The sequence below is a fragment of the Misgurnus anguillicaudatus genome, chromosome 22 (assembly GCF_027580225.2).
Source record: "Misgurnus anguillicaudatus chromosome 22, ASM2758022v2, whole genome shotgun sequence".
Classification (NCBI taxonomy): domain Eukaryota; kingdom Metazoa; phylum Chordata; class Actinopteri; order Cypriniformes; family Cobitidae; genus Misgurnus; species Misgurnus anguillicaudatus.
The window spans coordinates 42,257,146-42,281,506 of record NC_073358.2 but is presented as its reverse complement, the minus strand read 5'-3'; the positions used below and the strand labels follow the sequence as shown (position 1 = coordinate 42,281,506).

The following is a 24,361-nucleotide window of genomic DNA, read 5'->3' as shown; positions in this document are numbered from 1 at the left end:
GATAGATAGATAGATAAATAGATAGATAGATAGATAGATAGATAGATAGATAGATAGATAGATAGATAGATAGATAGATAGATAGATAGATAGATAGATAGATAGTAGGGATGCACAGATATGGAAATGTTGGCCGATACCGATAACCGATAACTCTTTATATTTGGGGGGCGATAACCGATATATATAGGCCGATCAATATTCATATTAATTTCACAATGAAAAACTCCCAGACCGCGGACATCCTGTCTTTGCGCTAGACTAGCATACTCTTCTTAAGCCCGCAACATGTGTCATCTTCGTGCTATGTCACAGAAAGCACCAATCAAAACTCCACATGGCCAGCAATGAGCAAGTGAAGTGGTTCAACAAACCAAAATAATCCATAATTTATCGGCTTTCATTTATCGGCCTAATTTAGCTATCAGACCGATAACCGATAATATTAAAAATAAGCAGTTATCGGCCAATAACGATATGTCGGCCGATATATCGTGCATCCCTGATAGATATAGATAGATAGATAGATAGATAGATAGATAGATAGATAGATAGATAGATAGATAGATAGATAGATAGATAGATAGATAGATAGATAGATAGATAGATAGATAGATAGATAGGCATAACTGTGACACAAACTTTGCAGACATTGTATATAGACATCAATTTTCCAACTGTTCTTTATTTGGAAAAATGGTGGGAGGAAATTAATCTCATTACACATAGGTCTCAAGTTTTGTCAGACATTGAGAAACAGTCATGTAAGTCCCAAACAGGAACAGAAGATGCTCCCTTTTTTTCTTTTTCTTGGTGAGGCACAATATCAATACAGATGATACAAAGTGTTAAAGGAATAGTCTACTTATTTTCAATATTAAAGTGTGTTGTTGCCTTGGCTGGGAACTGTTGATGCATCCCTCTGTCGTCTGTGTGCGTGCACGTGGGCGCTGGAGCGCACTGTGACGCTTGGATGGCGTTTGGCTTGGCCCCATTCATTCAATTGTACCATTTAGAGATAAAGTTAGAAGTGACCAAACACATCAACGTTTTTCCTATTTAAGACGAGTAGTTATACGAGCAAGTTTGGTGGTACAAAATAAAACGTAGCGCTTTTCTAAGCGGATTTAAAAGATGAACTATATTGTATGGCGTAATAGCACCTATGGGAGTACTTCGACTCGGCGCAGTAACACCCTCCCTCTCCCATTATGAGAGTGAGAAGGGGAGCGGACTTTTCAGGCGAGTCGAAGTACTCCCAAAAGTTCTATTACGCCATAAAATATAGATCCTCTTTTAAATCCGCTAAGAAAAGTGCTACGTTTTATTTTGTACCACCAAACTTGCTCGTATAACTACTCGTCTTAAATAGGAAAAACGTTGATGTGTTTGGTCACTTCTAACTTTATCTCTAAATGGCAGCATTGAATGAATGGGGCTAAGCTAAATGCTATCGAAGCGTCACAGCGCGCTCCAGCGCTTACGTGCACGCACACAGATGATAGAGGGATGTATCAACAATTCTTAGTTAAGGTAATAACATATTTTAATATTGAAAATGAGTAGACTATTCCTTTAACATAAATTAGCTACAATACTTAGGCATAGTTAAGGCAGAACACACTAAAATGTTTAAAATTTCTGAAAAATGAATGAGAAAGAAATATAAACTTCTTATTGGCTGAATCTCTCACAATGAGGTAATATCTAGCAGATATCTCTTGTCTCTCTCTCAAAAAATAAAAAATAAAGTAATAATAAATAATAATGTGACTTGGAGAGTGTATGACTTAAAATGTAAAAAATACCACTGAACTCTTACACAACCTTAAATAAAAAAAAAGAACATCAACAATTTGTAAATTGCACAGCATGGTAAATTAGGAACCATAATTAACATATAATTATTAACACAATTTATTTTTTATGATTCAGATCTAATTGTAGGCTATATTTCTTACAAATAAATTTGAATTCAAAGTTGCCCTTTATCCTTATAATAAAGTCTTAGTTTAATTTAAAACACATATAATTCAGCAATTGCTTTGTTATTTGCGTTAAGTATTGGTGTCGGAGGCTGGGATAGGCTCTGAGGAACAGGACTTAGACCCATGCTGTCTGCGTGGATGTCTGGTAGAGTTCTCTCTGGTCGCAGACAAACAGCAAGCCGCTAAAATCGAATCCAAGAGTTTTTAAAAAGACAAGTGCCTATTAATTGAATCTTAATTATTTACACATATGTTATAAGCAATCTTACCTGTTTAAGAGAGCCTGGAGTCCACACAAGCTTGTACACCATGTATATGGGGATCCACATGAAGGAGGAAGATCCAATGATGTAACCTACCGTGATGCTCCAGTCTGGGTACTCGTAGTCGAATAGTGAGAGGGGCTGGGGGAACAGCAGTGAGCTGATAATAATGTACTAAAAAGGCAAACACAGAAAAAGAAACAAGAGATTTAGTGGCTGAGAGCGAAAGAATAAATAAAGCAGTTTTTCAATCTTATCCGAGGCTTTATATGCCGCAGGATAGTTCTTGTTAAAAATGTATGTGCAATTGTGCCTTTTTGACATGGTTTTCTTGCTTTGAATTTTTCATTTCATCTTTATAATTTAATGTATCTATCTAAGAGGATGGGTATCTAATGTGTCTTTACATTTTACTTAGACCAACAGTAGGTTTAGCTTTTAGTTAAAGTAACTTTCAATTCAATTACCCTCCAGCTTTACTCGGATATTAACTCAGGGCAGGACATTGTACTCAATGCCCCTGCACGTATGAAAGAGTTCACACGGGTTGATATGTTTCAAAACATTGTGGCTATGATCAGGTTATTGCATATACCAAAAGTCATTTTTTATCCTAGACCCTACGTCTCACTATGAAGATGAGAAAACTGTAGCTCGGTGGAGTTGAATGAACTCTGACAAATGTCTTCTCTCCAGCAATTCAAATAATCTCATCCCTAAAGATAAGAGAAGCAACCGTTTATCATGTCTTTTAGAAGAATGAAACAGAAAGACAGCAAAAATATAAATAAGAAAATGGTTGTGGAAAGTTAACTGTTTATGCCAGGCCTTTTGTGATTAGCTATGATGGATACAGAATTGTTACAGGAATATTAAACTATACCGGGCGGTTTCCCAGACAGGGCTTAGAGACTAAATGGATGTTGTTGAGCTTCATTTAAAAACAACTTGCACTGCCATATCTTAACATATATCGGTTTTGTCACAAGATGCACACAAATTATGTTTTTTTGTAAGGTATGTTTGTAAAAACTACTTAACTATCCTAATATAACTAAGGTCTAGTCCTGGATGATATGGGTCATATCATGAAAATCTGTCTTTTTCCATGTTTAAGTGCTATAATTAGGTACCCAAAATGGCACATTTTTGCTTACCCCTACAAAGTGGCATTTTTAACATGCTATAATAAATGATATGGTATTTTGAGCTAAAACTTCACATACGTACTCTTGAGACACCAAAGATTTATTTTACATCTTAAAAAAGTCTTGTGAAATGTCCCCTTTAAACCCGTCTAGGAAACTGCCCCTAAGAGTTTATATAGGGTCAGTGATTTTCAGATTGGGATAGTGACAGTGTGTACAGGTGAGAGAATGAGTTTTAAGGCAATAAAAGTTGAGAGGAAAAAGTTTTGAGGGAATAAAATATGATTCAACCACAATTTCACTCTAAAGCGTGATCTATAGTTCTGCGTCTGATCTACGCCACAGGCTACACGTCACAGTTTTCTTTTTAACTTCATTATGCATCATTATTCGTGTTTACATGCAGTTACATTAATGCAGATCGCTAAAAGGCAATGTCCACGAGCATGTTACAGTATCAAGGCAAGTGCCGAAGACTTGCAGCTTGGTTGCAGCTTTAGTTGTTAGGATTAAAGGATTAGTCCGATTTCTTAAAAAAAAAATCCAGATAATTTACTCACCACCATGTCATTCAAAATGTTGATGTCTGTCTTTGTTCAGTCGAGAAGAAATTATGTTTTTTGAGGAAAACATTCCAGGATTTTTCTCATTTTAATGGACTCAAATGGACCCCAAAACTTAACAGTTTTAATACAGTTTAAATTTGTAGTTTCAAAGGACTCTAAATGATCCCAAACGAGGTATAAGGGCCTTATCTAGCGAAACGATTGTCATTTTTGCAAGAAAAATAAAAAATATGCACTTTTTAACCACAACTTCTCGTCTTCCTCCGGTCGTGTGATGCACCAGCGCGACCTCACGTAATACATCATCACGTCAAGAGGTTACGGACGAGGTATCGAAACTACGCCCCAGTGTTTACAAGTGTGGAGAAAGAGGACCGTTCCAATGTTGTTATATGTCGAACGATACTAATTAATGTCTTTGTGTCAGTTTATTGTTTAAAATGGTCCACAAATGTGCGTTTCATGTATGTAACACGTGACCTTTCAACGTCTTTACACAATTACGTGAGGTCGCACGGGCTAGTCACACAGCCGAAGGAAGAAGACAAGTTGTGGTTTAAAAGTGCATATTTTTTATTTTTCTTGCCAAAAATGACAATCGTATTGCTAGATAAGACCCTTATGCCTCGTTTGGGATCATTAAGAGTCCTTTGAAACTGCAATTTTAAACTGCATTAAAACAAATAAGTGTTGGGGTCCATTAAAGTCCATTAAAATGAGAAAAATCCCAGAATGTTTTCCTCAAAAAACATAATTTCTTCTCGACTGAACAAAGAAAGACATTAACATTTTGGATGGCATGGTGGTGAGAAAATTATCTGGAAAATTGACTAATCCTTTAATATCGCTCCTCAACTTGGTCCATCTTTGTTTTTACCATTGCATGTGAAAATGCGTATGAAGAAATGTGACGCAGATTTTTTTGGCCTAAGGGAGGGGTTCTAGTGGAATTATCACTGTGCTTGTGGTCTGCGTAGAATTGACCCTTTGTTACATTTTTGGAGAGGTGCACAACAGGGTACGTCGAAGGATAAGTCTATGCATAGGATACACCATACACTCAACGCAGAAATATAAATTGCACTTAACACGAAACATTTCATATAGGACCTTGAATGTTTGTCAGATGTCAGATGTTTGTTCAGACTTACAGCCAGAAATGCTGGGCTGATAGCAACCCAACACAATCTCCAGAACAGTCCTGGAGTAAAGCCCAACATTGATTTGACATCATTGCTGAATCTGTTAACACCTGCACAAAATAGAAAAAGGCTTTTTTAATATGAAAACATGTACAGTTGGTTAATGTTTGGCAGGGATTTGCATTGTTATTCTCACCATAAAACCAGGATACTGCAGTGGCCTCCAAAAAGACAATAGCTATAATCGAAGACCCGACTCCGAATTCTTCGAGTAACTTTACCACATATGCACCACCCTGCCAAAAAGTAAATTAAATTAAAAACAATCTAGCGACCTTTAAAGCCTGCCAAACTTTACTTTAAGTGTCTTTAAGTGTTAGAAACAAACCTTTGCATACCCTAATAAGGAATTACAGCAATTTTATATCGATTTAGTAAACACTTACTGATGTTTCTACTTTTGTCTTGTTTGCAATGACCCACACCTATTGTGCTGTAATAAATTGGTGAAATGCACTAAATGTAAATGGAGACAGTTAAGTTCACTTGAACTTACTGTAGTAAGGGTGCCCAGAGAACCCAGAAAGCAAACAACCACCAGTCCGAGAACAAACACTTCTCGCCGTTGGGAAAAAACATCTGGATACTCATCCATTATAGCTGTGATTATGGCCTCTAGACCACCAAACTGAAGTATTCCAGATGCAATGAGACAAGACAGAGAAGAGGAAACTTTTGTGAGTTTTATATTTTTATTAAATAAATCTCTATTTCATTATTCTTCTCTTCTTCAGCTCAAACTGCTTACAGGCTGAATTCAAACTTTTTATAGATTTTCATTTCTAAATGTTTCTTGTTTAGTGATACACTCTTTAAATTTAAAAAGTGAAATGTTGGATGAACTCAAAAATTACTTTACTTGGTAACCCTTTAACCTTAAAAAAAAGGGTGCAACTAAAGTAAAAATTTTAAGTAAAAAAAACACACTTTTTTAAGGGTTACCAATTAAAATTAGTTTTTCAAGTTGATCCAACTTTTCACTTATTACAGTGTAGCACTTGGTTTAGTTTTTGTTAAAGGAATAGTCTACTAATTTTCAATATTAAAATATGTTATTACCTCAACCAAGAATTGTTGATACATCCCTCTATCATCTGTGTGCGTGCACGTAAGCGCTGGGGCACGCTGCGACACTTCGATAACATTTAGCTTAGCCCCATTCATTCAATGGTACCAATCAGAGACAAAGCCAGAAGTGACCAAACACATCAACGCCCTCCCCATTCAAGACGAGTAGCTATACGAGCAAGTCCGGTGGCACAAAACAAAACGTAGCTCTTTTCTAAGCGGATTTAAAAGAGGAACTATATTTTATGGCGTAATAGCACTTTTGGGAGTACTTCGACTCGCCTGAAAAGTCCGCTCCCCTTCTCCCTCTCATAATGGGAGAGGGAGGGTGTTACTGCGGCGAGTCGAAGTACTCCCAAAAGTGCTATTACGCCATAAAATATAGTTCCTCTTTAAATCCGCTTAGAAAAGCGCTACGTTTTATTTTGTACCACCAAACTTGCTCGTATAACTACTCGTCTTAAATAGGAAAAACGTTGATGTGTTTGGTCACCTCTAACTTTATCTCTGATTGGTACCATTGAATGAATGGGGCTAAGCTAAATGCTATCTAAGCTAAATGCTATCGAAGTGCTCCAGCGCTTACGTGCACGCACACAGATGATAGAGGGATGTATCAACTCTTCTTAGTTAAGGTAATAACATAGTTTAATATTGAAAATGAGTAGACTATTCCTTTAACTCTGACTACCAAGTCTCACAAAATTATGTACCAATAGTCACGTAATATTTTGATTCTTTTTCGTGATACTGTCACGAATTTCCAAGGGTTTTTTTCTGTTTATGTGTCATTGCCACGTATTGGTTACTAAACTGCTTTTACGTATTTTCAAACCATTTTCGCTTCGGTTTAGGGTTAGATTTGGTGTTTGCATTAGGATGTCACTTTAAGTCTTGGTTTATATTATTTTTCAGATTTTTTTTATAATTTCTAAATTTTAAACCATTGTCGTCTGGCGTTAAGGTTAGAGTTGGATTTGGGTAAGGATGTCATTTTATGTAAATCTAACCGTAAACCGAAGTGAAAATGGTAAGAAAATAGGACAAAACAGTTAAGTAACAAATACGTGACAGTGACACATAAACAGAAATTCATGATACGATCACGAAAAAACGTGGAAATCTTGGCATTATCACGAAAAAGAATAAAAAAATTACGTGTTCCTAATTTCGTGAGACTGGGGGGTTTGAATCTAGCTCTGCTTTTAAGGCAAAGTATCCATTTTCGCCAATATCTAAGTAGTTATTACAGCAGTTTTAGGTGTGTACGTACGGTGCTGTCCAGTCCTAACGTTATCATCATTGCAAAGAAGATGATGGCAAAGAAAGTCGAGCCAACCATGTTTGCAATGGCCTCCGGATATGTGATGAAAAGCAGACTCGGCCCTAGAGAAAAGATGCATACCGCGAAAGAATGAAACAAAATTCATGCTTTATGTGATTTCTTTAATGTAGCCTACATAAAACACAACACTTGATTGGCTTACCTTTGTCCCTGGCTACATCCTCCACATTTACATTTCTCTGTTCGGCCATATATCCCAGGACAGTAAATATAACAAATCCCGACAAAAAACTTGTCAGGCAGTTTACCAGACTGGTTACGATGGCATCTCTGTACAAAACATAAAGAAACTGATTTTACGAACAAAAATCGTACAAATGTGAGTGATGGAAACTCGTCTTTGATAGTTGGGTGTTGGGGATGGTGTTTCAAAATCAGATGTGGCCATTGAGCCACCCCTGATAGAAAGGTTTACTCTACCTGTAGCAGTTATTGTTGAAGGGATTGTAGCTTGAAAGGGCAAGCAGCACACCAAACCCAGGACCAAGAGAGAAGAAGATCTGTGCCGCTGCATCTACCCAAACCTACAGAAATAAAACGTAACTGTAAAATAACAAGTCCATAAACAGAGAGAAAGAAAGCATCATATTTCAGGAAGGTGGGCAATTTGGGGTGGGAAACGCCAAAGACAATGACATCACAGAATACTGGGAACGTTGGTGAGGCGGTGCTTGCTCAGATCTGATTTGTGCAACATGTAAAACGTGCGTTTATGTGTGTGTGTCAATGAGTGCGAGGGCCTTTCATGATGGAAAAAAATTTAAACCAATTACGCATCTCATTAGTCCCTAGTGCTTTATTTTTGCTTCTCATAATGGTTCTCTGCAGTAGCTGCATCTCAGAGCAAACAGTTAACAACACACTTATAAAGCTTATAAAGAATACAAAGATGCAGTTTTAATATTTCCTTCATTGAGACACTAATAAGTTGATGTCAAAATGTGTAAAAAAATACACCCTTTTTGGTATAAGATCAATATTTTCTCAAAGTGAGCTTGTGTACATGTCCATAAGCCTCAAGTGCTTTTTATTACTGCTCTCCCATGAACATACCTTCTACAGAATTAAAACCGCACATAAATACATTTAAACGGGTAACAAGATAAGGATGTCAAGAAAACAACACAATCTAATTTAGCAATGAATCTGTCAATGAAGAAACAAAGGGAAGAGAAGAAGAAAGGAAGTAAAAGAAAAGCACTCACGCTGGTCTCCTTTAGTTTCTCCCATTTGGGATTGAGATAAAACACAACTCCCTTCCACGCTCCTGGCAAGGTGGCACCGCGGATCATCAAAATCAACAGTACCACATACGGAAGAGTGGCAGTCACCCATACCACCTGAGACAGATAGTAGCGAGTGAGTTAAGTAAATTGATCTCAGATCAATAAACAATAAATCATGTTTTATTTAAGTTCTCTGCAACCTTTCCCGACGACTTGACTCCTTTCCACAAGCTGAAGTAGACGATGGTGAAGATGAGGAAGAGGCACAACATGAGCTGCCAACGAATGTATCCCACATTTCCAAGACCGGATGATTCATGGACCGCAAGGACATTCCTCCTGTGGAGTCAGTGAATACATGGTGCTTTCACTGATCATTGTACACCTGAATGTGTGTGGAGTTGCAAACCTCAAAGGTGAGGTCAATATATGTGGGATCAAATGTATTAGACAGCATTGTCAACTAAAACTTGGCACACTGTAAAAAAAATCTGTAGAAATTTGCAGCTGGGTTACCGGTAACTTACCGTAGATTTAAATTTACACTTTTGCTGTAATTTTGCTGCTGGTTGCCAGTAACTTACTGTAGAAGATAAAGTCTAAAAATGTTTCATGTTCATTTAACTTTGAACAAAATGTTGCCAGTAAATAACATAAATGTAAAATCTACGGTAAGTTACTGGCAGCTAGTTGCCAGTAATACCCAGTAATACTGTAATTTCTACAGAATTTTTTTACAGTGTATGTTATTACTGGCAGGATTTTGTTCAAAGTTGAGTGAACATTGAACATTTGCGGGTCTTTGTCTTTACAGAATAAAACTAGAAAAGGAGCATCAAGCAAAGCATTCTGAGAAACAAAATCTGAAGAAAAAAACAGAATAAGTTTGATGATGATTTCTGGTTCCCAGAATGCTTTGCATGAGGCTGTTATTGTATAGTTTTATTCTGTAAAGATAAAAACTTGTTAATATTTAAAATGTATTCAACTTTGAACAAACTCTTGCCAATAAATAACATAAATTTAGATCTGCGGTAGTTTACCGGCAACCCAGCTGCAATAACATTGTAATTTCTACGGATTTTTTTACAGTGCATATTACAGATCTGAATTTTTTTAAATGCAACCAGTCACTCACAATTGACATATTTCCAATCACATTTGCAACAACCTCCACCTTAGATTTATTCCTTTCTTTTGATCTGCCTCTCTCTCTCTGCCATATTTGCCCCAGCAGTGCAGCCACTTACATGCACTTACGTGTAAAACTCCTCGGCAGGTGAGCGTGAGTAGTTTGTCCAGGTCACATTGTCTTTTCCAAAGTAGTCAGTGCAGTTTTCTGTGTTCCATTCATTATCGCAGTGGGTCCAGGGCAGAGTGCTACTGAAGGAGGAGTAAAAGTAGAACAGAGCCCAGGCGATGATGGTGTTGTAGTAGAATGACACATACAGAGCAATGATACAGATGGCGAAACCAATGCCTAATAGAGAAAAGGAAATGATGTCAGTGTTGAATATCCAAATCAGACTAATTATATTATTCTATACATTTAATAACAATGTTACTGTATTGATTTTATAGAGCTTTTTTGCATGAAAACATTCAGCTGACTATTATCCTACCTTTAAAAATAGGGCAAATGTGTTTCCATATGGATATGGCACCTGTTCTGTGAAACTGTCCCAGAGCTAACTCCATGTAGAAAAGTGGCACTCCACCGAATACAGCCATCAGGACATAAGGGATAAGAAAAGCCCCTGAAGGATGGGAGTAATTAAATGCACTGTAAAACATTTCTGTACACTGTAAAAAGATTCTGTAGAAATTACAGTATTACTGGTAGGGTTGGCTGGTTGCCAGTAACTTACTGTAAATTTAAATGTATGTTATTTACTGGCAACAGTTTGTTCAAAGTTAAATGAACATTAAACATTAACAAGTCTTTGTCTTTAAAGAATAAAACTATAAAATAACAGCCTCATGCAAAGCATTCTGGAAACCAAAAATCCTCATCAACCATTTTCAGTTTTTTTCCTTCAGATTTTGTTTCCCAGAATGCTTTACTTGAGGATGTTATTTTAGTTTTATTCTGTAAAGATAAAGACTTGTTAATTTTTAATATTTATTTAATTTGAACAAACTGTTGCAGGTAATTAACATAAATTTAAATCTACAGTAAGTTACTGGCAACCAGCTGCCAGTAATACTGTAATTTCTACGGAATCCTTTTACAGTGTAGAAATTACAGTATTACTGGGTATTACTGGCAACTAGCTGCCAGTAACTTACTGTAGATTTTACATTTATGTTATTTACTGGCAACAGTTTGTTCAAAGTTAAATGAACATGAAACATTTTCAATCTTTATACACTCTAAAAAAACAAACGGTGCTATATAGCACCAAAACTGTTGATCTGAATCGCAACCATAAAAGAACCGTTTTTAGTCCCATATAGCACCGGTGAAGAACCGGCGAAGCACCCGTGCAGAACCATACAGGTGCCATATAGCACCACTATAGCACCACATTTGGTTCTACATAGCACTATATGGTTCTACACAGGTGCTTCACCGGTGCCACATGGCACCAAAAACGGCTCCTCCATGATCACGAGCAAAGAACCACTTTTGGTGCTATATAGCACCGTTTGTTTTTAGAGTGTTCTACAGTAAGTTACTGGCAACCAGCTGCATAATTACATCTAATTTTTTTACAGTGTATGAACTTACATTTGTATATTAAAATTAAAAATAAGCCAATAAATAACCAAATAATTAAGAACTAATAATACACTTATGAATAGCTCGAAATCCTGTCAAATGAAGTAGCAAAACTTGTTTTACATCACAATATGTGCTTTTTTTTAATACTACTGACTACGCAGTTTCATAGACTTTACATGATTGACGTTTTCTGTATCGAGGATTTCTTCAAATAAGCATTAATAAATAATACCAATTATTATTTTAATAGTTTGCAATGCGAAAAATTAATAAAAGAACAAACTTTAAACCGATAAATAAACCTTGAGCAATAAATTAGTGTGACGACATAAAAAAAATCTAAATTTTCTCCAGTTTTCAGTTTTATTTATGGTTCTGCAATTTGTTCATTATCTTGAAATATATAACTAATATCTGCCTTATTTTAATACAACAGTCCTTTAAAGAAAGTTGGTGAAAGTTTTTAAATTTTAAGGTATTTACTGTAGCTTATTTCAGCACCTTGGACAGCTCGTAAAACGTGTTCATCATTTTCTATTTAAATTTAAGCAAACAAACATCACATAATACTTCTGTATAGTTGTAAAAATACTACATCATCAAAGAAATGAATTATTGTAAGAAACAGAAAGTATGAATGCAAAGAAAAAGTATGAAAACAAACTCTTACCGCCACCGTTTTGATAACAGATATATGGAAATCTCCAAACATTTCCAAGGTCCACCGCGAACCCAATGACCGATAAAAGGAAATCCATTTTTTTGGTCCATTTATCCCGCGATTCTGTCTGAATGATCGGTACCGGGTTGGTGTTGTAGCCAGAATTGTTCGGTGGACCCGGCGCGCAGAGGTTTCCGTGTACGTGCACTTGCTCTTGGTGGGGCATCTTCGGTGCACTGGTGACTTGGCAGGCTGCAGAAGTAGTTAAAGGTGTAAGAAATGGCTTTTGCGAGTTTTTAAAAAAGTAGTAACTTTAGTAAAATGTTTCGAGTTAAGCTCGTGGTTGCATTCTGCTGTGGTTGACTTTACTGCTGGTAAGAGTAAAAGCTTCACGATTAACCAAGAGTCAGTCCCCCCACCTGAGCGCTAGAGATGTGATCGAATGAGATTACACGCGGGAGATGCGCGCGACACCATTACTCACCTCTGACATCTCGCGTGCCTTGTGCTATCATTCAAATGGACGCCAAGTGCGCGCTTCAGTTCTCAAACAATATTGCTCTATTTCTCATCGTGATAATGACATTATGGTTAAGCTGAGGGCTGAAAGTATGGTTAAGGCATGTTTTTATGAAAATATAAAACTCTTTTGGAAATGACATGTCTGGTATGTTTAAGGCATGCCATTTTGTTTTAAAACTTAGCCTACAGTCTAAAAATGCTGGGTTGTTTTAACTCATTGTTGGGTCAGATATGGACATTACTTAAGTTAATTTAACCCAAAGGATGAGTTTGTTCTTGTTTTACCCAACACCCCAGCATTTTTTTGTTTGTATTTTACCCCTAATAAATGGTTTTCCCAATGTATGCCATTGTCATTTGGTGAAACATTAAATAGGTATATCTGAATTACATAAGAACAAAATTCGTATATAATATGAATAAAAGTTAATTTAGTTCTAAACAAAGCAGATTAATTGTCATATAATTTGTTAACAATAGCTAGAAAAATAAAAAAGCATAGGCTACTAATTTCAAAAAATGGCTTTCTGGTGTTGACACTGAAGGATTGTTTGTTTTGGAAGTTTATTGTTTGCTTAAGTTGTTTATTTTCTTGACCCATCCCCTATACCATAAATTAGGTCAATGTATTAGATGAGGAATAGATCACGAAGCTTCGCGCCCACGTTATTTTGACAGCAGAGCCGTGCGAATAGCATTTTGAGTTTCCCTGGCTTCCTGAGCAGGCAGATGTAATGTCATTTACTGGAGATCCAGGAGAGTGTATCTGCTCTGTGGTCTAACCGTCCTCGTTAGGTAAACCTAATAAAAAGAGTTTGAAATCAAATCCACTGCTTTTAGCACTGGATAATCGAAAAACTCCTAACCAGATATAAAGACTGCAGTAATCGCGTAGTCCAATGGCCAGAGAGTGCAGTAAATAAAGTTAGACTCACAAAATGGAAGCCACGAGGCCTGGTTTATACCCATGTGAAATACTTAAGACCATTACAATAGATTTAGGTTATGATGGGTATGTTTTGATTGCATATGTATGCATGCTAACATGTTTAGGATCATTGCATGAATTGTTTCTTGTAAACATTCATTCAGAGAATATTTCAAAATATTTTTATCTGAACCCACATGCCTAAATGTTTGCAATTCATTTTTTGGACAAAAACATTTCTGTGCTTGAATACACTGTAAAAAAATCCGTAGAAATTGCAGCTGAGTTGCCGGTAACTTACCGTAGTTTTAAATTTATGTTATTTACTGGAAACATTTTGTTCAAAGTTAAATGAACATTTATCATTTACAAGTCTTTGTCTTTACAGAGTAAAACTAAAAAAAACAGCATCAAGCAAAACATTTTGGGAAACAAAATCTGAAGCAAAAAAACAGAAAAAGGTTGATTATGATTGTTTCCCAGAATGCTTTGCATGAGGCTGTTATTGTATAGTTTTATTCTGTAAAGATAAAAACTTATTCATATTTAAAATTTATTTAACTTTGAACAAACTCTTGCCAGTAAGTAACATAAATTTAAATCTACGGTAAATTACCGGCAACCCAGCTGCAATAACATTGTAATTTCTACGGAATTTTTTTACAGTGTATACATACAGTATGTATTTCATTAAAAATCTTACATTTATTTGACAAAAATAGTTATGAAATTTATGACTGACTAATGAAGAAAAACTACCTCAGAGCTTATTCAACCCCTCAGCATCGCTGAAAAAGGCTTAAAAAAAGGACACAAATTGTACCTGCTATGTTGATTGAATCTTAAAAGGGTTTGCATCATTCAAATCACAAGAGTTTCAGCTTTCCAAAGAAATGTGACATGTTTAGCTTTTTGTTTTTGAGTTGTTGTATTTGATGAAGTTCAAAAGCTGTTTAAAAGCATCCCGAGAAGATGGTTGATAAAATAATGAAGTACAGTTTTAAAGGGTTGCTTCTATGATGCTAAAATATAACATAGTTTTGACTTATTCTGAATTTTGTTGATACTTTTAATAATTTTTTTCTGAAATTGTATTAAATATTTGTGAGATAGTGACCTTACGTTTTTGAACGATATGTTTTGCAATAAGGTGCAACTAAATGGAGTCATGCCTGCGTACATTTCTAATGATTTTTGAGTTAAAAGTGGTCACACCACCCCTCTCTACTAAATCCACCACTATAGCCACCAAACACAGTCGAAATGGTTTATTTTACCATCTAAGAAATGTGTGTGTGCTCTCCAGCCTATACTGAAAAAAATATTAAAGAAACTTTTATTGGCACACCATTGCGAAAGATAATTTTTAAATTAGATAGACAAAACTGTAAATTACTGTAAAATATTATAAATTACTGTAAATTGCTGTAAATATGCATTATAACCTAAAGTAAATATACTTTAGCCAGATATGAAAGGAGACTCGCAATGAACTACAAATCATTCACAAGATCATTTAATAACAAATATAAGATTATTTCTTTTTACAATCCTAGAATATTCGCACCTGCTAAACCGTTTCCTGTCATCATTGATAATTAAATATTTTCTCCTACCTGAAAGGTTACATGGCCGTATCCGAAAAGATGGATCATTGCAAAAGATACATTTGTCCGCCATCCTGTAACAAAATCCGACAATGACTTTCTTATTTTCACCTATAGTTCCGCTCTTTAAAGTATTATCTGTCACTCCCCATTCGCGAGGCCCCTCTCTTAGCCATCCTACTCTGTCTTATTCTCTCTTATTATTTACACTAGAGACATGAATGTAACCCATACTTGCAAGAGTTTCTACGCTGGGCTGCTAGCCAAGTAGGTGTTAGCCTAGTGGCCTAATGGATAAAACATGAGGCTTCCAAACAGAACGCCGGCGTTTTGAGTTCTATTTGCGTTGTGTTCAAAAGAAAACAATACCTTTGCTGCAGTAGTAATGGATTACGGGATAGGAGCCGATTTGGATAAAAAAGGTGTTAAAAGGTGACTAACTGCATTAGGCCGGTGCACTGGCGCTTGCATAAGCTTTTACAGTCCAAACTACATCATTGTTACCTAAAATAAACCAGTACCTTTGGATGCTTAGTCTGGCTTGATTTATTCATTGTCCATATACAAGCACTTTGTCCAGAGCAATCGAAAATATGATGTCATGTTTAATGGATAATTTGAACTCTAGTAAGGAAGTGTTTGAGCAGGCACATGACGTTTTCCAAACCAGTCGTGATCCAAACTTCTTACCAGACACCAGCTGATCCATTCATGGATGCTTCGAGATTTTAAAATGACATTATCTTTTAACAAGGCCCTTTCTCAACCTCTGCTCTCGAGAAGGGCCGGAGGAGTAGAGTCTAGTCAAGCAACAATAATAACTCGAGAGCCCAGAAACACTAAAAACACTTTCTCCTGTATTTTTTTTACACAATTGGCAGACACTTACTGTGCATTTTAGAGCGTACATTTTCTCCGTTTGTGCATTATCTGGGAATCGAACCCAAAGTGTTAGTGTTGCTGGCGCCATGCTCTGCCAGTTAAGCTATGCCAGTTAGAGGTAATACGTTCTTAAAATGGCTGGGTTATTTTTGACCCATAATGGGTAAATATTGGACAGAGCACATGCTGGGTTGAAATTTACCCAATTTTGGGTTCTTTTAACCCAACTGCTGGGTTATTTTTACCCCATGGTTGCATAACAACATCCCAACATTGGGTGATTTTAACCTGTTCTGTCCAATATTTACCCATTATGGGTCAAAAATAACCCAGCCATTTTTAAAGTGTAATTAGTAAAATTGTTGTAATACTGTAAGTCAAATGTAATAAGGGTAAGCTGGTTTCAGATCAGGTTGAAAGAGTAGCTTGATCTACAAACCCCCCCCCCCCCCCCACAATAAAGTAATGTTCATAATGTTGATGCTGTAGAGTTGAATGCTGCTGTCTGGGTGAGTTTATGTGTGCGCTTAAAAGAACATCGGGCTGACAGGCCCAACATGCCCTGCTGCCCATCATTGAATGTCCTCTCAGATCGTACAGGGCCGCAAGCGGAGCGCTAGTGAAGTCTAAACTGACAGCTGGTTAATCCTTAGATTCTGTCACTACGGCATAAAAGCTGTTGTTTGTTGTTGTGGTATGTCGTAACCTTTTTTACGGCTGCATTGTGATAATTATTAGAAATGTTTTGAAACTTGATGCCAATGGAAACATCATCATCCCATTGTGATCATCATTGTTATCAGGATCATTACCATCATTACACTTAAGCAATTGGCAGATGATTTCTTAAAAAATGAATAGGAGTGCATTCAAGATATGTATCCATATATGCTCCGTGGGAATCAAACCCATCATGTCTGTGCGCGCGTGTGTGTGTGTGTGTGTGTGTGTGTACCTACTTTGGCATGGATTTTCCAGATGGAATAATGGATACAGTAGAGAGATATGTAAAATAATTTTGTTTTATCAAAGAGTTGTATTTAGACAGCATAAACACAATACTGGCTCAGCCTGATGATCATCAAAGAGATATGACAGCTGAACTGAAACTCCAACGCACACGCTTCCTGTTTTTTAACACCTTTTAATACCTAGACGTCACATTTGAGATGACCAATTGTCTGGTTTTTGTTTTCAACCTTTTTGTTTCCACCAATCAGCAATTAGGTTTGCTTTGTTTGCTACAAAGCAAGATATTTTTGTTTCAATGCAACAGCACAACTGGAAACTTATGCACTTGCAATCAACTAGTTCAAAAGGGCAATGCACTCAGTGTCCTTTTGATGAACTGAAACTTAACAGCAAAACAGTTCTATTCAGGTGACAAAAGACACATTAAAGAAACAGTATAGACGGTTTCATCGGACGCACGTGATACACGTCTGGATCCGAACCTTACTTCCGGTTTCGTTTTTTAATGGTCAGACTAACGTTAGTTGCTAAATTGATCTCTTGAACAAATGCCTCGTCGAAAATAACAAATGTTTTGGTTTCCTAGGTAATCTATGTGTTTTTTTTTTTGCTTGTTATATAAATAACCTACGTTTAGAGAACTTTGTTATTATTTATTCTTAGCGGAGTTTACCGGAAGTTACGTGCGGACCGGGACAGCCGCTTGTTTATGTTGTTACTGCTGAAACGGTCTATATAAGAAATGTATATCAATTAATCATAAAATGGCCCTGATATGTCACTAGACATTAAGAAATAATTTTCATTTCAAATACTTATATCACTCACAACAGTGGTCTGGCCAGGATATTGTCATTTAAAAAGTGAAGTTGCAGCCCTCAACTGATTTTTATGTTGTCATGTTGTGTATTGGCCACCAGTTGTGTGACTGCAGTACCAGTTTTTGCCACAAGTTTTGTGATTGCAATACCAGTTTTGGCCACAATCCTACATACTGTTCCTTTAATATTCAACTTTAAGATATGCATTACAGTTAAAACACTCAGTAAAGAAACCATATGATAATAAAACAAATACAGTATATAAATGCAACACTGTAATTAATGTGCTGTAATTATGCAGCTGGTTGCCAGTAACTTACTGTAGAAGATAAAGACTGAAAATGTTTCATGTTCATTTAACTTTGAACAAACTGTTGCCAGTAAATAACATAAATGTAAAATCTACAATAAGCAACCAGTAATACTGTAATTTCAGTGAATATAATTCTCCCAAATTCTCTTCAATTCTCCCCCCTTTGGAAACTCAAGTTTTTAACACAACCTTATAAATGCAACAGTATAATCATATGTCTGTAAGCAACCCACCCCTGTCTCCTGGAAGAATGTTGTAACTCCTCCGGTTACAAAGCTTCTCTACTTGCTTCTCTTCTCTGCCTCTGCATTCTTGCATTACTTTTATCTATTAAAAGTCAAAAAACATCCTTAAAAAACTTCCTTAAGAAAATAAAATGAACATCAAAATATCAAAGCTTGCAGGGTGGCCAGTACAAACACGTCTATATCATAAATCAGCATTTGTGTAATCTCTGTGGGTATGTTATGCGAATCACTAGTGAGCTAAACATAGTCAATTACATTTCTATATGTGTATGTGTAAGCACGCAGTTCCTCTTCAACCCAGGCAGCTCTCTCTTGCTGTAGATTGTCTTACGTAACTATTATCCTCATTTTTCTCCTCGTTTTCATTCTCAATTTCTTCCTGTGTGACCTGTTGGACGGTAAAAAAATTCAGTAGAAATTACAGTGTTACTTGCAACTGGTTGCCGGTAACTTACCGTATATTTAAATTTATGTTATTTACTGGCAACATTTTGTTCAAAGTTAAATGAATATTAAACATTAACAAGTGTTTGTCTTTACAGAGTAAAACTAAAATAAGAGCATCAAGCAAAGCATTCTGGGAAACAAAATTTGAAGCAAAATACAGAAAAAGGTTGATGATGATTTCTGGTTCCCAGAATGCTCTGCATGAGGCTGTTACTGTATGGTTTTGTTCTGTAAAGATAAAGACTTGCTGATGTTTCAAATTTATTTGGCTTTGAGCCAACTCTTGCCAGTGAATAACATGGATTTGGGTCTGCTGTGGATTACCGGCAACCCAGCTGCAATAACATTGTAATTTCTATGGAATTTTTTTTACAGTGTTCTACACATTTGTTTAAGGTTCACCACCAAAAAATTATTGACTCAAACCCTACAGCAATCTGATTCTGGTGGGAACCCACCCCAATAGCATCAATATACACTTTGTTATCAAATGGTCCACCGGGCAAATTTCTTTTTTACTCTCGTTTGTTTCTTTTGCAATTTGCTCCCAATTTAGTACAGTGGCCATTCGTGCCAGTTCCGCCGGACACATCCTGAACATATTTTTCGGGTGCGTTCTCCGGAAGTCGCGTTGCTAGACCGCATACGTCATCGAGGTTCTCACATTTCAGTTAAAATACATTAGAAAATTAAGATTTATTTCTTTTAAGACATACAAATTGTAGTTTCATTCTTACCCTGAAATGTAATGGTTGCTTTTCTGAAATTGAACCCGAAATATTAAACCTTGATGACGTATGTGGTCAACCAACACGACTTCCGGAGATCGAACTCGAAAACCTGTTCGGGACGTGTCCGGCGGAACTGGCACGAATGACCACCCTAACAGTAAATATCTAAAATGGCATAATTAGTTGCACAAGAGTACATGTTCCCCTATATTTTGGAGACAAATTTGTACCCAAAAGTGAGCAAAACCTCCCTTTGGGGATGTCCTCCATCCTCATTTGTAAAAACGCTGTAAAAATATAGTAAATACTTTTTTAATTGGTTAGAGTGTGGGTTAGAGTTATAGTATTTGTAACTAGTGCTCTATAAAAACAATAGAAGTCTATCGAGTGTGATCATATACTATAGATAGTAAACTTGTACTCCCCAACAATAAATTACACATTAAATTAATTACAAAGTTGTTAAAATGCTAAAAGTTGTGACTGCTCTGGTTTTTTCTGATACAGGCTTAAACATATAAGGTCCGTTTACTAATGTGAGCTACTGGCATGAGCCTCAGAGCAGAGCTATCAGAGCAGAGCTCAATATTATTATTCATGACCCTTCCAAATAGGGCAAAATAGACCATTTAATTCAAAGAAGAAATCCAAGGGTTGTAAATGGACATGTAAAATGTTTCTGGATAATGTTTGCACTTAATAAAGTCACAAACCTTAAATATAAAAGAACAATTTAACATATTATTTCAATGCATTCTTTGGAACCTTTAAAATGCTCCAAAATCGACCAAATAAATGTAGGTTTTTAACATAAAACCAACTGGATCAATGAAAGTTTCTCACTCTCTTATATTTTTAATGTGTGGGGATGTGTATGTAAGTGAATCCATTTTGATTTGACTTCAATATCATATATCAAATCACTTAAGGTAATTATAAACGGTCCATTGCCTTCCATTGATCGTATGCAGGATGCATAAGTCTAGAGATACTGATAATACTGTCTTCTTGCAGAGCCTACATGTTAAAACCAAAATAAAGTAATTTTCATTCATTATTTAATAAATTGCAAAAGAAATTTGAAAAAACAAATACCAAGGCGTTTATCACTCTCAAAACAAAATGTATACATTGATGCAGCAATAATAGTCTTTTTCTAGTAATTAACAGATGCTAAGTCATGCCAAAGTCCAAAGGCATTCAGTGTCCTATTAGTTCTCATTAAAACAACATCATCACTATTTGAGTCTTATCTTACTACTACTTTAAGCCCTGTGTGAGAGACTAATCCATTCTTAGCACACTTATACACACATAAGGATCAATACATTCAAATGGGCACAGCTTTTTTCTGTCTTTTGCGCACTTCCCCTAAGGAAGATTATTCACAGTCATCTCTGACATAACGTGACCGAGCACCTGGAGGAAATAAGCTGCGCTTTAAAATGTGATAGAAGAGCATATGCATGCTAAATGATATGCATGTGTGGTATTGCTATTGCTGGTAACTGTTTGGTTTGTGATTTTAATTTCTGGATCAGTGTCTAAAGAGAATAACCTTGTTTCTTACAGTTGACACATTTTGTGTCTTCATATACAGAAATAATAGTGCTATTTGATTTAAACCATTTGTACAAAACATTATTTAAAGTGCATCTATTTCATAATAGTAATACAATATGTTTGCATGGTTTATGGTTAAAAAACACATTATTTTCCTCATACTGTACATTTTTGTAGCTCCAGATTTCACTCTCTTCCTGAAATGCACAGATTTGAAAAGCGCTGTGTCCCTGATTGGCCAGCTAATCTGTACATTGTTTGTGATTGGCCTGAAAACCTCTGACGTCACTGGAAATGTTACGCTCCTTACCATGTTTGAAAGATTTGGTCACAATGCAATGCCAATAGGTGTTAACTTACAGGCTGTGAGTCGGAAGCGGGAGGAATTATGATAATGTCGGTCTTTTCTACATCACCAATCCCAGGAAGTAAACTGTTGCCTACAATCCGTGTGTTTGTTGTAGTCCAAGAAAAAATTTTTATGCTTGAGACGATAACTCGTGTCATCGCTTACTTTGGGGTTTGTAAAAAAAACGTGAATCGGACAATAGGTGCTCTTTAAATAGTTTTATATGTAATGTAGTAATGTAATGATAAAATCTAATAATATGTTTAAGACGAATTTGTCCAGGATGGTTAGAACAATAGAACCATTTACTTACTTAAAATCTATATACATAAGCATTTTTAAAGTTGTACAATAAATGATAAAGGCAGGGTAAAAAGTCATGACTGTAGATGCATTAAATAAATAAAAAAACAGATTTTTTTGTTTATCAGGCAAATCCCACATTGATTTGAGAGTATGGCATTAATGTCAAGCAGATATACGTGCTGTTACACACTCATAAGGGTAAAGAAAAGTGTGATGTGCCATTTCTCTTTTATTCTCCTGCAGGTTGCCAGCCGTCAGTCTCTGAGATGTCATGTTAGTTCACTCTTTTGGAAAACACATGTAGCGCAAAACAAGCTGTTGAAAATGTTGGTTGTATATGCAAAGCATTTGTAAGTAAGTTACTTAAAGCAACACTATGTAGGTTTTTTACCTTTAAATAATGTCTCTAAAATTATTTCAGTGATAGAACAACTTTTAACTGGACAAATTGTACTGTTGCTGCAACCTGAGCAGCCTCCTAGCTGCTACAAGCACACTCTGAAAGTCGAGGTGGAGGGTAGGAAACACAGCCCCGCCCCTCCCCCTGCCTGCAGAAGAGTGTCTGATACCAGGCACTGTTGCGCTTTTCAACCACATGGGGGAGCTGTAAGTCATTTTTACATGGAAACTACATAGTGTTGCTTTAAACTGTTAATAAATAACAGTTATATACTACTCTAAATATACTGGGTTATTTTCAACCTGGCATCCCGCAGGGTTGTAATTTAACCCAATCTGGGTTGGTTTAACCCAAAATGCTGTTTTTTTAACCCATTGTTGGGACAAATATAAAAATGTTCTGGTTAATTTCAACCCAGACCGAACGCTGGTTTGAAAATAACCCAGCATTATTTAGAGTGTATATAAAAGTTATTACAATTACTGTGTTTTTTTTGTCAAAAGTAACTACATTACTCATTACCATGATACAAATTATACAAACTGCCTCATTATAAAAGATACAAACTGCCTAAAAGCCAAGGCAGCTATTGACTCAGTAAGCCAAAATAAAAATAGTTTCCGTATCAAACATCAGCAAACTAAGAGATATCATTAATTGAGTAATTGTCGTTATGATGTATCATTGTTAGTAGCATGTACATAGAGTCATTGACATACTGTAGAGTTATTGACATAGAGTCATTGATAGGAGATGGATATTATAGATATGCAAGAAAAGAATTATGATATACATAATAGCTCCTCTCTGGAAAATGTATTTGTCAGTGCAGACAATACAATGATGTTATCAAATCTCTGTGAGCCTCTGGAGATGATACAAACTATACAGTACAGGCAGTCCACGAGCAGTATTGAAAGTCTACTCACATCCGAATCAGATAATTACCCTGGGTCTGCCAAGTGAGGTGTGATGTTTCCATTCATGCTTGTTAAAGAGACTAAAGTTTCAAAGGGAGGATTTTAATTCATTAAAAATGTAATTCACATTTACAGCTACATTTGTAAAAGCACATTCCATTCTTGTCTGAGACAACATAGTGATGAAACGTGCTCTGTAGAGCAGTTTGTCTGGTTAGGGCTACTTAGGAAAATAACACAGCATTTTTTAGAATGTATTTTATTGCATTTTTGTCAATAGTAAATTTTGGTTCCTGTATAGCTAAGTGGTAGATCATTGCATTAGCAGCACAAAAGGTCATGGGTTTGAACCCAGGGAACACATATACTGATAAAAATGTAAACCTTGTGGTGCACTGTAAAAAGGGGTGGCACACCGGACGAGTAACCCCAGATTTCTACCGACTATATACCGACTGTATATTTCCACTGACTGCGTTCCGAATCCGTCACAGCTCTGGCCATCCGCAGCCCTCCGGAACAAATACGCAGAGCTTCTATTTTAACACAACGCCACGTCTAAGGCAGAGGCAGCGGAGCCGATCTGCAGCCGCTCCGCAGTTGGTGTAAATTCGGGGTAACAGAACGCCGCATCATGTCTAAGGCAGGACTTGGCCGGAGTACAGACGGTCCTGGGTGGTGGGGCAATGACGGCCCAGGGTCACGGGGCAATGACGGACCAGGGTCATGGGGTCCTGATGGACCAGGGTCATGAGGTCCTAATGGACCAGGGTCATGGGGCAGCAGAGGACCATGATCATGAGGCAGCAGTGGACATGGTGGACCTGGATCATGAGGCAGCAGTGGACCATAATCATGAGGCAGCAGTGAACACATGGTGGATGTAAGGGATCTCAGGTTTCGGAAGGAGAACAAAACTGCAATCGTTCCCCGGTTTCGGACACAATATGTCTGAGAGAGTTGCTAGAGTACGAATATATTGTGTTGCAATATGGAGCGTTTAAGTGTTAACCTTAAATCAAAACTAAACAACAGATTTGTAAATGAAAAGGTTTAATTACAGTACTGACTTAAAGTTACAGTTGAAATGGTTACACTATAAATGCATGAAATGGTAAATAATACAAACAATTGACTGTTTCCAATGTATGTGAGATTTT

At 36.5% G+C, this 24,361-nt stretch overlaps 1 protein-coding gene across 1 annotated transcript; it reads right to left on the bottom strand.

Moving 5' to 3' along the window:
- Positions 1-1,581: 1,581 nt before the first annotated feature.
- slc6a4b (solute carrier family 6 member 4b) lies at positions 1,582-12,662 on the bottom strand. The gene is made up of 13 exons (XM_055198687.2): positions 12,202-12,662; positions 10,429-10,563; positions 10,067-10,286; positions 9,007-9,145; positions 8,786-8,920; positions 8,001-8,104; positions 7,723-7,850; positions 7,509-7,621; positions 5,664-5,795; positions 5,304-5,403; positions 5,117-5,217; positions 2,258-2,425; positions 1,582-2,170 (listed from the first exon to the last, which is right to left on the bottom strand). The coding sequence occupies exons 1-13, from the start codon at positions 12,416-12,418 to the stop codon at positions 2,018-2,020; spliced, it is 1,845 nt and encodes a 614-aa protein (XP_055054662.1). The 5' UTR covers positions 12,419-12,662; the 3' UTR covers positions 1,582-2,017.
- Positions 12,663-24,361: the final 11,699 nt, after the last annotated feature.

Excerpts from the sequence above, each read along its gene's own strand:
- slc6a4b (XM_055198687.2), bottom strand. The coding sequence starts at position 12,418 with ATGCCCCACCAAGAGCAAGTGCACGTACACGGAAACCTCTGCGCGCCG. Across the intron at positions 5,218-5,303 it reads TGCAGTATCCTGGTTTTATG|GTGTTAACAGATTCAGCAAT; the intron begins GTGAGAATAACA and ends TATTTTGTGCAG. Across the intron at positions 2,426-5,116 it reads TCAGCCCAGCATTTCTGGCT|TACATTATTATCAGCTCACT; the intron begins GTAAGTCTGAAC and ends TTGCCTTTTTAG.